The 13671-nt window shown below is 42.9% G+C and overlaps 2 protein-coding genes across 3 annotated transcripts in view; one reads left to right on the top strand and one right to left on the bottom strand.

Annotated features, from left to right (window-relative positions):
* PLCE1 (phospholipase C epsilon 1) overlaps positions 1-5117 on the top strand; it is a 288266-nt gene extending 283149 nt beyond the window's left edge. The window contains 3 exon segments of the mRNA XM_044296488.1: positions 434-652; positions 1360-1572; positions 4984-5117. Of these exon segments, the coding sequence (XP_044152423.1) occupies positions 434-652; positions 1360-1539 (399 nt within the window). The 3' untranslated portion in view covers positions 1540-1572; positions 4984-5117.
* A 3153-nt stretch (positions 5118-8270) lies between these two features.
* Positions 8271-13671, bottom strand: part of NOC3L (NOC3 like DNA replication regulator) — an 81426-nt gene continuing 76025 nt past the window's right edge. For both annotated transcript variants that reach the window (XM_044297341.1, XM_044297342.1), the window contains exons 19-21: positions 12523-12620; positions 10062-10146; positions 8271-8530 (exon numbers count right to left, since the gene is read on the bottom strand). In XM_044297341.1, the coding sequence (XP_044153276.1) occupies positions 8411-8530; positions 10062-10146; positions 12523-12620 (303 nt within the window). In that variant the 3' untranslated portion in view covers positions 8271-8410. The remainder of the gene's footprint in view (positions 8531-10061; positions 10147-12522; positions 12621-13671) is intronic.

Below are 13671 nucleotides of genomic sequence, written 5' to 3'. Positions count from 1 at the left end.
AGGTCATCATTATCACATCGGCGGGAATCCGAGTCCTGGCACCCCCGCCAATCAGCTGTTTCGGGAAGCCACAACGCTCATTGGAGCTCCGGTGGGCTCTGTGACATCCCAGCAGCTGACCAAGCACAGCACCGTACTGTGCTTGGTATTGGAGGTCAGCCTCATTCACTTCAATGGGGCCACGTGACCGATGTACGATGATGTCACATGGCCTAGGAAGAGGCCATAGCACTCACAGAGCACCGGCCTCATCTAAAAGCTGTACCTACACCGATCTGATGATGATGACCTATCCTGAGGATAGATCATCAATATCTGTTCCCGGATAACTCCTTTAACCTTTTAAGAACTGTTCTTGCACATAGAGGTAGCTTGTTGTGTATTGGTAAGCTGTGAATATATTGATTCTACGCTATATTTCAATTTATCACAGGCCCTCATCAAAGCCAAATATTCCTACACCATTCTGAACAATCCTAACCCAAGTGACTATGTGCTTCTGGAGGAAGTGACAAAAGACTCCTCAACCAAGAAGTCGTCGACCACAAAAACAACCCAGAGGGTCCTTTCTGACCACGAGTGTGTATTCCAGGCACAAAGCAAATGGAAAGGAGCAGGGAAATTCATCCTTAAATTAAAGGAGCAGGTCCAGGTACAGTAAACTTCAGGAAGCGTGCGAAAGCGATCTGTTGTGATATCCTCCTACAGGCACCCGGTGACGTTTGTTGAGATTTTACCACCTTCTTACATTTCAGGGAGGATGTCTGTATCGTTTCCGGTAGGTCGTCATTTACGGGATTCTATGTCTGCTTTGCAGACTAGAACATTTTATGCACAACCTGCCAGGCACCTGCTCTGCCTTATCACTCTCTTCTGCCTTTTCCTTTGAAGATAGTATTACTCTGGCAAATATAACTTTGTGAAGGTTGAAATGTGAATCGGTGTCACCAAGTGACCAAAATAACTCGGTTACTTAACAAAAGTAGACGCTCATCTGCTAGGCTGTTCTTGCATATTACCACCGTGAACTCATAGAATGTAAAAAGTGAAGAGAAAAAATATATAAAATAAAAATAAAATATAAAAGCACGTAAGCGTTTTTGTAAGTGGTTGTTCTGTTGACATAATCAGATATCACCTGGATGTTCCGTGGTTTAGGACGTTAGTTTAATCGCCGCTGATACAACCAGACACAAAATGTACAATCATAAATTCAGCAGCAGCGAAAAATGTTTCGCATCAAGTGCTGCATCTCAAGGAATTTCAAACCCAGCGGAGTAAAGAATGTAGATAGCCAGAAAGGGAACGGAGAGCTTGATAAGGTGAATGTACGTCTCACACACAGATGTTTCTCTGCAGGCAGCAAGAGATGATAAGAGAAAAGGCATTTCTATTGCTAGTGAACTGAAGAAACTAGCGAAATCAAGCCGGCAGTCTCGGAACTTCACGCCGTCGCCTCAGATCATGTCACCAGAAGGTACCCAGAATAGAGATGAAAAACCTGCATGCAGTTTGTCCTTCAATGACATCAGTGAATAGCAGCTAGATTTGTGTGCGTCCTGTTCCATGCAGGTATGGGGGATTTACCTGTTCCTTCTTTTACTCCTGAATGAACTACTAACCATGTCAGAAAAATGATGACTTTTGTTATACGTTTGTGCTACCACTTGGTTTTCTTCAACTCCTAACATATTATCATGGTATATGCAGAACATGACAGTAATGTATAAGGAGATACGGAATTAACACTAGTGACTGGCATAACTCGTAGATACATTATTAATGATGACGATGATAATCTTTATTTATCTAGCACGCAATAATAAATATAGGACCAGGCACTCAAATATGAAATCAAACCAAGAAATCTATTTATTAAAAATACACCTAAAATGACAGAAAAATTAATAATTGTTAAAATATACAACTCTAAAATCAATTAAGCAGCAATAACTCCACAAATAGCAGCAATGGATGTATATCGTGAAAAAACCCGCAGTCAGTCAATACTCATCATCCACTGAGGAAGGGGTCATTTAGAAACCCCAAAACGCGTATGGTCTATACCTTGTTCCGGCATGCTGGCATAGCGGTTCCCCCAAACTCCAAAGTTTAAATGGCCGTGTTAGATACCGCCAATCTCTAAAGGATCCTCCGTTTAAAAGCTCCGGGTCATACGAGCTTCAGCAAGACACGTGAGCAAACATTCATGTGGCGTCTATCTTAAAATCAAAAGACAACGAGTATCCTTAGACACAGAGTCTCCGCAAGGACAAGGAGACACCGGTCGGACAACAGGTAACAGTGGCACAGTTGATACATTATCGCACTGTGTCCACTTGTTGTTTACCTTGTGACTGGTTACATACGCTGTACGCTTGATTCCTCTGACAGGAGCATTCTATGAGACTGTTTGCTTTTGTAAAAGCTGAATAGAACTGTGTGAAAGGATCTTAAAGAAAGTTGGTGACTATTGCTATTATAACAGAGGAAAACTACGATCCTGATCATCTGATTGCGGTCTTATATTGTGGTCTCATAATGATGAGTATTGACTGACTGCGGGGTTTTTCACGATATACATCCATTGCTGCTATTTGTGGAGTTAATGCTGCTTAATTGATTTTAGAGTTGTATATTTTAACAATTATTTATTTTTCTGTCATTTTAGGTGTATTTTTAATAAATAGATATCTTGGTTTGACTCCATAGTTGAGTGCCTGGTCCTATATTTATTATTGTATTTTATTGCCTTCTGTGACTGGGTGGGTCACACGGATTATCCTGATAACCCAGCTGTAGTGATCCACAGTCAGTCATGCAGTATTTATTTATATGGCGCCAACATATTCTGCAGCGCTTTACAATCAGGAGGTTCATGTACAAACACAGGGACAAACAAGTCAACAATTGCAACAAGAGGAATGAGGGCCCTGCTCTCAAGAACGTACAATCTATGAGGGGTGGCCATGCCTGTGTTGCAAGCCACTGGGCATTGCGGTGCGGACTGATTGACATAAATGGGTCCGCGATCTGCAAGATGCGTTGAAAGATAGCACACGCCCTATTTTTTGTAGCACAGCCCCGAAAGCACATGGAAGCCTGTTCTAAACAAAGCCAAATTTCCTCGCTCTTCATGGTAACGAATCATTTTTCCTAAAATGGCAGCTGGAGTTGGCTTAGAAAGAACTGAAAAAAAATAAAAAAAAGTCATCCACTTGCTTGCGTATAGGCAGTCCGCTCCTCTCTTGATTGAAAAATACTTGCCGAAGGACCTGCACTGAGCGTGATGATGTCAACTACGCTGGGAGCTCGTGGTGACGTCATCACGCTCAGTGCAAGTCCTTTGGCAGGTCTTTTTCAATTAAGAGAGGAGCGGACTGCCCCTGCATGAGGTGATTTTTATTTTTTGAAACCCAAAAGCCCATATTGCAGTAGCGTATTACTATTTTTAAAAACTGTCCCATTGACGATTCGGGACTAATTAATCCGTAAGGAATTACATTTTTTGTCAAGCTTCGGTGAAGGTGCTGAATCGAATCACTAGTGGTGGTGATAGGTTAGTTTGCATTGCACCTTTAACCTAACCATTGGGAAATGCTCCCATCATATCTGACAATGGTGTCCATTGATTTCTATGGACCCATCATAAGCAAAACAAGTGTACATTTTTGATTATGTTTGGTCGGTACTGGGAAGGGGTAAAGGGGGTTGACCAGGAATTTGCTGTTAAACCAGACACCATGCCTTGTAGGGCTAGCTCAGATGAATGTAAGAAGACCATTCACTTAGTGATCTAATTGCACAGAAGCCAGGCCCGAGCCACTCTGTGCACCCTCGCATCTCCTGCTTCCTCTGCCAGTCCCTGCCTCTCCTTCTTGACTGACAGGGTCAGGTTCCTGCATAGTCCTCTCCACTGGCCCTGTCAATCAAGAATGAATGAATGAAGTGCTGCATTAAAGGGGCGTTCCCATCGGAGATATTGATGGCATATTGCTAATATATGCCATCAATGTCAGATAGGTGCGGGTCCCACTGCTATCTCCAGAATGGAGTCCCTGAAGTGAAGGAAGAGCAGCTGTGGATGTGTGGTCACCCTCCAGTGTGCCAGGATTAGAATGTATTGGCTCCGATGAGCCGAAGTTATTACTTTGCCAAGTCTCACGAGACTTCGCAGAATAACTTCAGAAATTGATTTATACTGTAAAAAAACATTTCCCGAACTCGGGTTCGGTTCCAAGGTACCACAAGTAATAACTCCGGCTCATTGGAACCAATACATTCTAAGGGTCCATTCACACGTCCGCAAAACACGGACACCGGCCATTCTGCTGACCGCACATGGCCGGCATATCAATAGAAATGCCTTTTCTTGTCCATGTCTGCAGATAAGAATAGGACATGTTCTATCTTTTGCGGAACGGAAGTGCGGACAGCACACCGTGTGCTGTCAGCATTTTTACCAGCTCCATTGAAAATGAAGGGTCCGGATCTGTTCTGCAACTTTGCAGGACGGATCTGGATCCATTTTGCAGACGTGTGAATGGACCCTTATATACTGTACGGAGCTCCGTACAGTATTGAAACTAAGTTTTATGCGAATCGCCTTCAGATGTTTCCTCCAAAGTCGATTCGCTCATCCCTAGTAGTGACATTTCATTAGCACAGGTGGAATAGGAAAGACACATACTCAGCCATATACAAGAGCTCTCCCATTCATTGAGAAATCTGCCCCATCTTGACACACATTTGACCCAATCTGACACTTTATACCAATGGTCTTAAATCTGTGGCTGGCTCTTTCTCGGCACGCTGGCGGCTGTCAGGACATGCTGGGAGTTGCAGTTTTGCAAACAAGGACGAGCCGCAGGTTGAGGCCATTACTGTATCTGAATATGTTCATCGAGCTTGTTGCACAGCGTTGTCTCGAGTGCAGGACAATCTGCCATGTCACACATCCATTTTATCTGTTTGATTTTACAGGGTTCTGTTCATGCTGTGACGTAGTGAGAAGAAAAGCAGAAGAAATGGCTTCAGCAGGGGACAGACAAGCTGGAGGACATCTATCCTACTGTAGGAGATTAACTGCACCTTGGTACCTTCAGTTCCTGAAAAATTGGAAACTGCCAAAATGACGCAATTAAGACAATTGTAGTGGAATTTACGAGCACATTGCCTTTATCGGTGGCCACAGCCGATTTCCTGTGGCGCTCACTGCATGGCAGGAGCTTTTGGGTGGAGCGGAGGCTGAAGAATAGCGTTATCAGCGTCTTAGTCGTTCTTGACCTGAATGTGAAGCCTGGTGGACAGAAAGAACACAGGAACTCAGATTTGGAGGTGAAGTCTTTTGACTTCAGGGCATTGCTAAGGAAAATTTGGGGGTATGTATCTTACTGTACATAGAAACCCCAGTGAAATGACATCCCAGATGTGATGATCCATAATAGTCTTAAATGGAAGCACTGCAAGACAGTGATGGTAGAGGCGGTATGGAGCAGAGGAGCGCAGGTTCTGCAGCGCGCTGAAATTTCCTGCGCTCTGAGGAGTCAAAGCTTCCCGCGGTGTTTCATTATTTTTTTATTTAATACTTGTGTTCATCCATCGTTTATTCTACGTATGTAGCACCTTATGAATTCAGTACTTGTTGGAGTCAGACACTACTCTTTATTTAAGATTTATGTTTTATGGGTTTACAGACAACTGAATTAGAAATGTGTATTTTTTTTTTTATTATGTACTCGATAAATGGCTTAACCCAATGGACAGACAGCTGTACCCAGCATGGACTAGAAGGGTGACACTGCCCTAGTTTCTTGCAGCATTGGCACTGCTGTCACTTACCACAGATACATTATATAGCGCCTCTATCTCTAAGCTACTTTCAATGACGCTTAACGAGAGGTCAACACATAGGACATTGGAGATGGATGGATTCATATACACTTTTACTGAAGCCATACTTGTAGTTCCGTGTGTATATTATGCTTTTTATTGTTTTGTGAGAGCGGCCGTTAAAGGGAAATTATATTTATATTGCTATCACAAATTTAGCCTTTTGAGCTAGGTATCTTTTTTTGTGCTGCTGGCCGTGGTGCACACTATTACTTGGGCACTGATGCTGGGCAAAGATCAGCTTAAAGGGTGATTTTACATGATTAATGTAAAAAATGAATATCCAATGTCATATAGTAACACACTTAGAACCAGCCCTGTACCTCTGCTACATTTTATTTCAAGCTGACAGCTCAGGGGGGGTGTGTGCTTTCTGCTGCCGCTAAGAGGGCGTGTCCATGCTCTCCCTATCACAGCTCAGGGGGCGTGTTCATGCTCTCCCTATCACAGCTCAGGGGGTGTGTGCTGTCTGCTGCAGCTGGTGGCAATTGAAGGATGGAACTGAGCCTGTGCTTCCACCTCAGTGAGCAGGACAGAGAAATTAGAAAAAAGAGCAAACAGCAGGTGGCGCTATACAGATGGATTTCAGTGAATAATTCAGTGGCTATACAAATTTTTAATTACATGAAATTACAAAAGTACTCAGATCCAGGTTCTGGTTCAAAAAATGTAGAATATTTGTGGGACAACCCTTTTTAACTTATCCACTGCATATCTATATAGAGAAATCAAGCTTGACCAAGCACTCAATACAGAATATGTTATCGGGTGAAGACTTGTTTTTATTTGAGATGGTTGAGGTAATGCCATGCTTGTATGCATTACTTGGATATTAGCAAATTTTACTACTATTTATTTTTTATATAGATCCTGCCTACAAGTTCTATAGTATTTACTTGGTAAATGTGTGGGCAGTGCCACAACGAGCTGGGTACTACTGTAGTTGTGGTACTTTTAATTTATCCAAGCTTAGTATTTATGCAGAGCATGGACCAGGACTGGCACATTGCCTTCCATTGTACAGTATCTAACGACATGAGCCAGGAAATGGAAGGAAACTGGGCAGAGCAGTGGCATTCATCGGTAACCTGGATTTCATCACGGACAATCGGATCACGTCCTTAAATGTAAATAGTTTGATGCGTTCCGCCAAATGGCTGATGGAAGTGTAATTATCCTATTACGCATATTTAGACTTGTGAGCGGAAACAGTGGCTTGTAGATTACAGATTCGCTTGCCTTTATGCTAGGTCGAAGTAGAGTTTCATGCCAAGGCTACTGTAGCTGGCAGGCTTTATGGACCTCTAGTGCCGCTGTAGCAGGTGGTTTCTTTAGTTTGCGCCTGGTCGTACATTTCAGAAACCTTTCTGTACTATTTATTTTCCTTCGTACTGATGTCATAGGATTAAACATGGTGACATGTGACACTAGAAGCCAGACAAGTTCGCGGGGCCTAGAGAGGCGGCACAGAGGACTGGCATACTTGTGGTTTTGTGCGTTTTCACTTGCTTGTAAGTGTGACAGTTGAACAGGTTGTGTGGAGTGTCTTGCTCTTTACAAACTGATATTTAAGATTTCAAACGAAGTGTAGTCATACTGAATCGCCTCTCCGTTAAAGGCGGAATCAGCACTGTATACACATCGCTGGTAACGTTCTAGAGCAGGAGGCAACATGTCAGGCTCTCTAGAGCCTTTATCAGATTGCTACATAATATAGACCTATAGCCTCCATCAAATGATACCACACAGTACCCTTATTTGGTATAATTTCTGGTGAAATTTGATGTTTAGGTAAGAGAGGGACAGCAGATTAAACTTCTTCAGGCTGCTTGTGCTCAGTGGTCTCCCAGACAGAGCACTGGTGGTTGCAAAGCAACTTGAAATGCTGAAGCCTGCAGAATACCATAAGACACGGCTTCCAGAAGAGAAAGAGATGGATTGTACATAACTTTGTGATGTATGAAATGGATGTAAGTGATCAGACATTTACACCTGTATTAGAGCAACCAGTGGTAACGCTCAATGTACTACAAGCCTCTGGACATTTAATGTACTCCACTGTCCCGGCGGGGTATCACTTACTATGTAAAGGGCACTGAAGCATTTTCGTGTGTGTAATAATTGTAACTTCTGGTATAATGTCTCGACTGTGTCCGATTTGTGCATGTTATGAAGTGTGACGGTATCTTGACTTTTTTTGTGCCAGTTTTGAAAGGTGTTGGTTTTGTAAAATGACTTTTATTCCATTTGGACTACTTAATATATACAGACTTGAAACACTGTTGTATATGTATATGTTGAGAATAAAGATGGTTTGCTTCACGACTTGTGTCGACGAGGTTTCTTGAAGGGTACGATGACCACCTAATGTGAAAAGCAGATTTAAAAAACACCTTTTATTTGTCACAGTTTTTCTGGCACGCTTGAAGCTCTGTATATACAAAGGAGCAGGAAAATACAGTCCTCAATAAATAGCCGCAAGTCCTTAAGATGTTCATTGTCACTTTTCTAACCACCGTCATGAGCTTGAAGCTTTCACTTGAGATGCAAAGTCCAGGTCAGCCGATGGTACCATGCGAAGCTGTGCCTCAATCATCTCCTGCAAGTCTCCACTAAGCACATACGCTCTACCTTTATTCTGCAACACAAAACCACAGAAAATTAGACATTTCCTTTTCTCCCTTTAAATGACAATTTTTAAAATAAAAACAAGCATTTCTTCCTGGTCATCTCACAACTAGTGCTCGAGGCCCTCATTAACCAGGCCGAAGCGAGTTCCATTTAGGTCATCGTCTAATCACATGCGTGGATTTACTTCTTGCAGGTCAGTACATATGTGAAGTACAGCAGGGCTGATATTTAAAATAATCAGTAAGGACGTGAATACATTTTCACTGTAAGTAGCAATGGATGAGCGAGAAGGAAGACACTTTTCAGCCTTATTCTGGATGAAAATCACAGTATTTTTCAATGATTGCCACCTCCTAGCTTTGAAGTGAAGCATTAGTTACTCCTCAGCATCTGACATCAGCACGTGACCCACATATAGGTAATTTATACTACTTTTTGTGGACTTTTACATTTTAAGTGGCATTTTTTTTGCTGCACATTGCAATTTATATTGATGATCTATCCACAGGATAGGTCACGAATATCAGATCGGTGAGAGTTCGGCACACCAGCCAATCAGCTGTTTCAAGAGGCGGCGGAACGTAGCTTCCTAGTCATTACACTGCTCGTCATCTCCTGTGGAGCGACGGTGTAGTATAATTCCAAGTACTCGCTCCGTTCAAGTGAATGGAGTGAGAACTTGTGATTACACTGCACTTGCAAGATGAGGTGAAGCGTAATGAACAGGAAGCAGCGCTCGTATGGAACGCCGACTCCTCTTCAAACAGCTGATCGATAGGGGGACCGGGTGTCAGACCCCCACAGATCAGATAATGATATCCTATCCTGATGATAGGTCATCAATATAAATTGCTGCACAAACCCTTTAAAGTCTATGGGAAATATAAAATGCAGGACACACATTTGTATTTGCCTAGTGGTTTGCTCTCAAATGCAGCATGTTGAAACTATGGTGTTTTTTCATCTCCTCTATAGGAAGGAGAAAAAAAAAAAAAAAAAAAAAAAAAAAAAAAAAAAAAAACACCAACACATTATTAAAACAAAAAACAAAACAAAACATGAAAGCAGTCTCTTTGGAACTTTATTTTGTGGTAAAAATAAATAAATTGCAGCATTCATGCTAATGTATGAAACTCAATGCCGACAAGAGCGGGAGGTGTAAAGAACCAAAATCCAGCATCCAAACAATGAGGGGAATTTATCATCAATAATAGTTGAAGTCATTTTTGCTTGAGTCTGTGTTAGAGTACTCTGCGGACACTGTTCGTTAAATCTGCTGCATCTTTAAACCTCTTGTCTAGAAATGCTACGCTACTCCGGTATTCTGCAGCAACTCCCTATTGCAGTGGCTTTGGTACTAATATAATATAGCTCACCTTGCCCAATTTTCAAAACTGGAATAAGTAGTATAACCATCTCAAAAAGTTGCAAAAGCCCTATTTTGTGACAATTCTGGAGTACAGGGCTTCATTATCTCCCCCCCCCCCCGAAAATATCGGGCAACAATTCTACACAACTGTGAACGTGTCAGTAAATACCTTATTTCTGGGAAAAGTTTCAGGAACTGGTGGATTGAAGTTCATTTCATTTATAGAGTAATCACTAAATAATTCCACAGCAGATCTGCAAAATATGAACACATGTACGTAAAGACACAGACAGCTGGAATACTTGAAAGGTGTATAAAATGGCTGACAAATCTGCATAGAGTTTATGTGGTTCCTCCTCATGTGTTTCCTCACATGTATCAAGGATGGATTGGTTAACTGTTTCCTATAGATCTGGCCCGGAGACAGGGGAATTTCAGAGAATTACAGACCGCACATGTACTGTACCCACTGACTTTGATGTGTGTATTCACACATCAGTGGTGTTCCACAAATCCTGGGTCTGTGGTGACACCATGGAAGAAAGCCCTATTTTGTCCATGAAAACCAGACACCGCAGAGATGCTGTAACGAATCTCCTGGCACCCCGACTGGGTACCTCCATTGATGGATGCTCCTAGTGCTGCCCGAGGACTCCAAGCACTCCAATTGACACTGTAGGCACCGCCAACCCCACAAACCGCCGCAGCTTGGTTGGGGCCTCGCCGTCTTCTACCTACGACAAGGCTTCCAGGTTCCAGTAGGTGAACCTCTCTTCCTTCAGAGAGCGATGCAGGAACAAGCTCCTAAAAGAGCTCAGGGATTATAGCCAGGGGAGTATAGCATTTCCCAGTGTAGATGCAGCCTTTTCCCCACACACATGAGAAGAGGCTCTATGTTGAGGGTAAAACAGGAACTCTTTAATGCGGCTACATGTCAGCCTTTTATGCAGGTCTTCCAGCAAGGAACACTCCCCCTGGGGACCTTGTGGAAGACTGAGACAGTTTTTACTTTAGCCAATCACATGCATTTACAGTATGGAAACACTTCAAGCAATTGTACACAACCCCCCTCTGCCTGTGATACAATTAACAAACACAATGGGCTTTGCCTGTGATGCAATTAAACACAATGGGCTCTTAATCACTCACAAGCAGAAAACACCCCAAAGCCCTACATATCCCCATAAATTATACATCACTGGATAGCTCTGATCTGGGCGAACAACATATCCAGAAATCACCCAGATCCGAGCAGGGGTTCCCGAATTCCCTGGAAGTCACATTTGACTGACCGCAAGCATGGCTTTCCTGCCCAAAACAGTTCCACAGATTTAGGCTGTGCGGGCGGTCTACCTTCTCCTTCAAAGTTTTAGTATATGGGCCATAATCCTGAGGCAAAAGGCTGGCAAACAGGCCCCTCCAAAACCCAGTGGCGAGGTTATTCCCACCACAGTTTGGCCATGGCTGCAATAGATCACTCATAGATCACTGGTAGGAGATGCTCTGGAAACTAATTTTCAGCCTAGCAGTGTATGTGGAATATGGATGACACCTGCAGGGCAAATAAACAAACATATGGACCAAACATGGATCCTTCATGGACATCTTTATGGATGAACTACTGACCATTTTGTCACGGATGCATGAATAAGGCCTTATTCTGTAGATTTATCAGTAACTTCTAAAATGTCATATTACTATAAATCTGTATAAACCTATAGGTAGTCCTATGGCCCCTAACTACTGCTTTGTGTAGGTACAATTGCCAGTTCTTTGCAGATTATTCCTCCAAATGGAGAAAAACCACAGTCAGTCATTATAAATATATCAAGAACATTTCCATTACATCCTAAAATCCAGCACACTAACTGAAGACCTACAGCACAGAGGTTCCCATGAAACTGAGGTCCATTTTCTTTTCATTTCAAGTTTAGTCTCATTAGGGGTCCCTGAGGAAGAGACCTTAAGATACAAGCTCTGGGGTTAAGGAACCCCTTGTTATGTCACAAGCACAGCCGTACGCAGAAGAACATAGAGCAAATCTAAAGCAGAACATCTCTAATCGCAATAATGAAATGTAGCTTAGATCTCCTAGATTCCCACCGGTCAAGGTTTTCTTATGTCATAGGAAGAAGTTTCTATTCTCTTACTTATTCCTTTCCGTGTCAATGTTTTCACACGTTGGAAGTGTTTCTAGTGCTCCATTCACACTTGTGTTTCATCAGCGTTTCTGGTAATTTTGATGCCAAAAATAGTGCAGCATCCAAAACTATTCTAACACTATACCCAAAAGGAACCCATTAAAGTCAAGGTGACTGTTTGGATCTGTCAGACAAAGACTCCATCAGTGGCATGGCTTTAATTATGATTAGAAGCCATGATTTTAGTGTGAATATAGCCAATTGTCTTGACTCTTTCATACAGTTTGTGCCTTCCTCCTGCCTCTGTGGCTCTCCAGCATCCTACTCCCAATTTCTAATGTTCTTGCCAACTATGGCTTCTACTAGGTTTCATCTGGGCACACCTCCTCATGTTCTTATGCAGAAGGTTCCTATTAACACTGTGGCTGGGATTTCATTTATTTGGATTTGACATGTAATTTTAACAGAATATCAACATAATGGTCATACCTTCGGCTTAATGAAGCTCCAAGAGCTGATGAGCCTTCAGAGGGTGCCCCAGCACAAAGGTGAGCAGCGAAAACCCGGACTACAGGGTGATAATGTCTCTGAAAAGAGTACCAAATACATAGCAGTACATGCAGACAAGATAGTAACATATTTACAGCTTATGTTCAGGACAGGCATATACGTATTAAAAGGGTTTTCTCATCTCAGACAATGGGGGCATATCCCTAGGATATGCCCCCATTGTCTTATAGGTGCGGGTCCCACCGATCGAGAACGGAGCCCAGAAAGTGAAGCATGCGCAGCCGCTCTCCATTCATTTCTATGGGGCCGCCGAAAATAGCCGAGCACTGGCTCTGCTATTGCCGCCTGCCCCATAGAAATGAATTGGAGCATGGGCTGTGCATGCGCGGCACGCTCCCATTCACTTCTATGGGAGAGGCGGGGATTAGAGTTTGGTGGTGGACGGTCCCCTGGAAATCTGGGGTCCTCCAGCCACAGCGCTCCCCGCTCCCCGCTCCGTTCTTGATATAGGCGGGGGTCCCAGCGGTGGGTGGGACCCGCACCTAGCGATATGCCCCCAATGTCTAAGATGGGAATACCCCTTTAATGAGCAGCGATTAGGGCGAGAGCTATAATTCCTAAATATACATGTAGTATACAAACTGCTCCCTTTAGGTACTGTATATTCACATGTGGCAGATGGGCCCTGGTTTGCAGGTGGAAAATCTGCTGTGTATTACAGTATCAGCAAAATGGATACTGACGTGTGATGCAGATGTTAAATCTAGTGATAAGCAAACTTCATATTTTGAAGTTCGGAGTTTCTGGCGATTCCGTTACCACGGGCCATAGTGGAATTCTATGACTGAATGCCTTTAAGAGGTCTCCTGCATAACGGAAGCCAGGCGGATCCGTTATGCCGCCCATAGACTATTATGATGGAATGCAAAACGGAATGTCTCTAAAGGCCTTTCATTATGCATTCCGTCAAATAATTCCACTATGGCCCATGGTAACGGAATCCATAACTGAATTGCTAGAAAACCCGAACTTCAAAACATCACAATTTAAATCCACAGCATGTCAATTCTTTCTGTAGATTTTTACTGCAGATGTAACCCTTTGCAATGCCTGGGGTCAAATCTGCAT

Source organism: Bufo gargarizans, chromosome 6, assembly GCF_014858855.1.
Source record: "Bufo gargarizans isolate SCDJY-AF-19 chromosome 6, ASM1485885v1, whole genome shotgun sequence".
Taxonomy (NCBI): Eukaryota; Metazoa; Chordata; class Amphibia; order Anura; family Bufonidae; genus Bufo; species Bufo gargarizans.
This window is presented reverse-complemented; position numbering and strand designations above follow the sequence as displayed.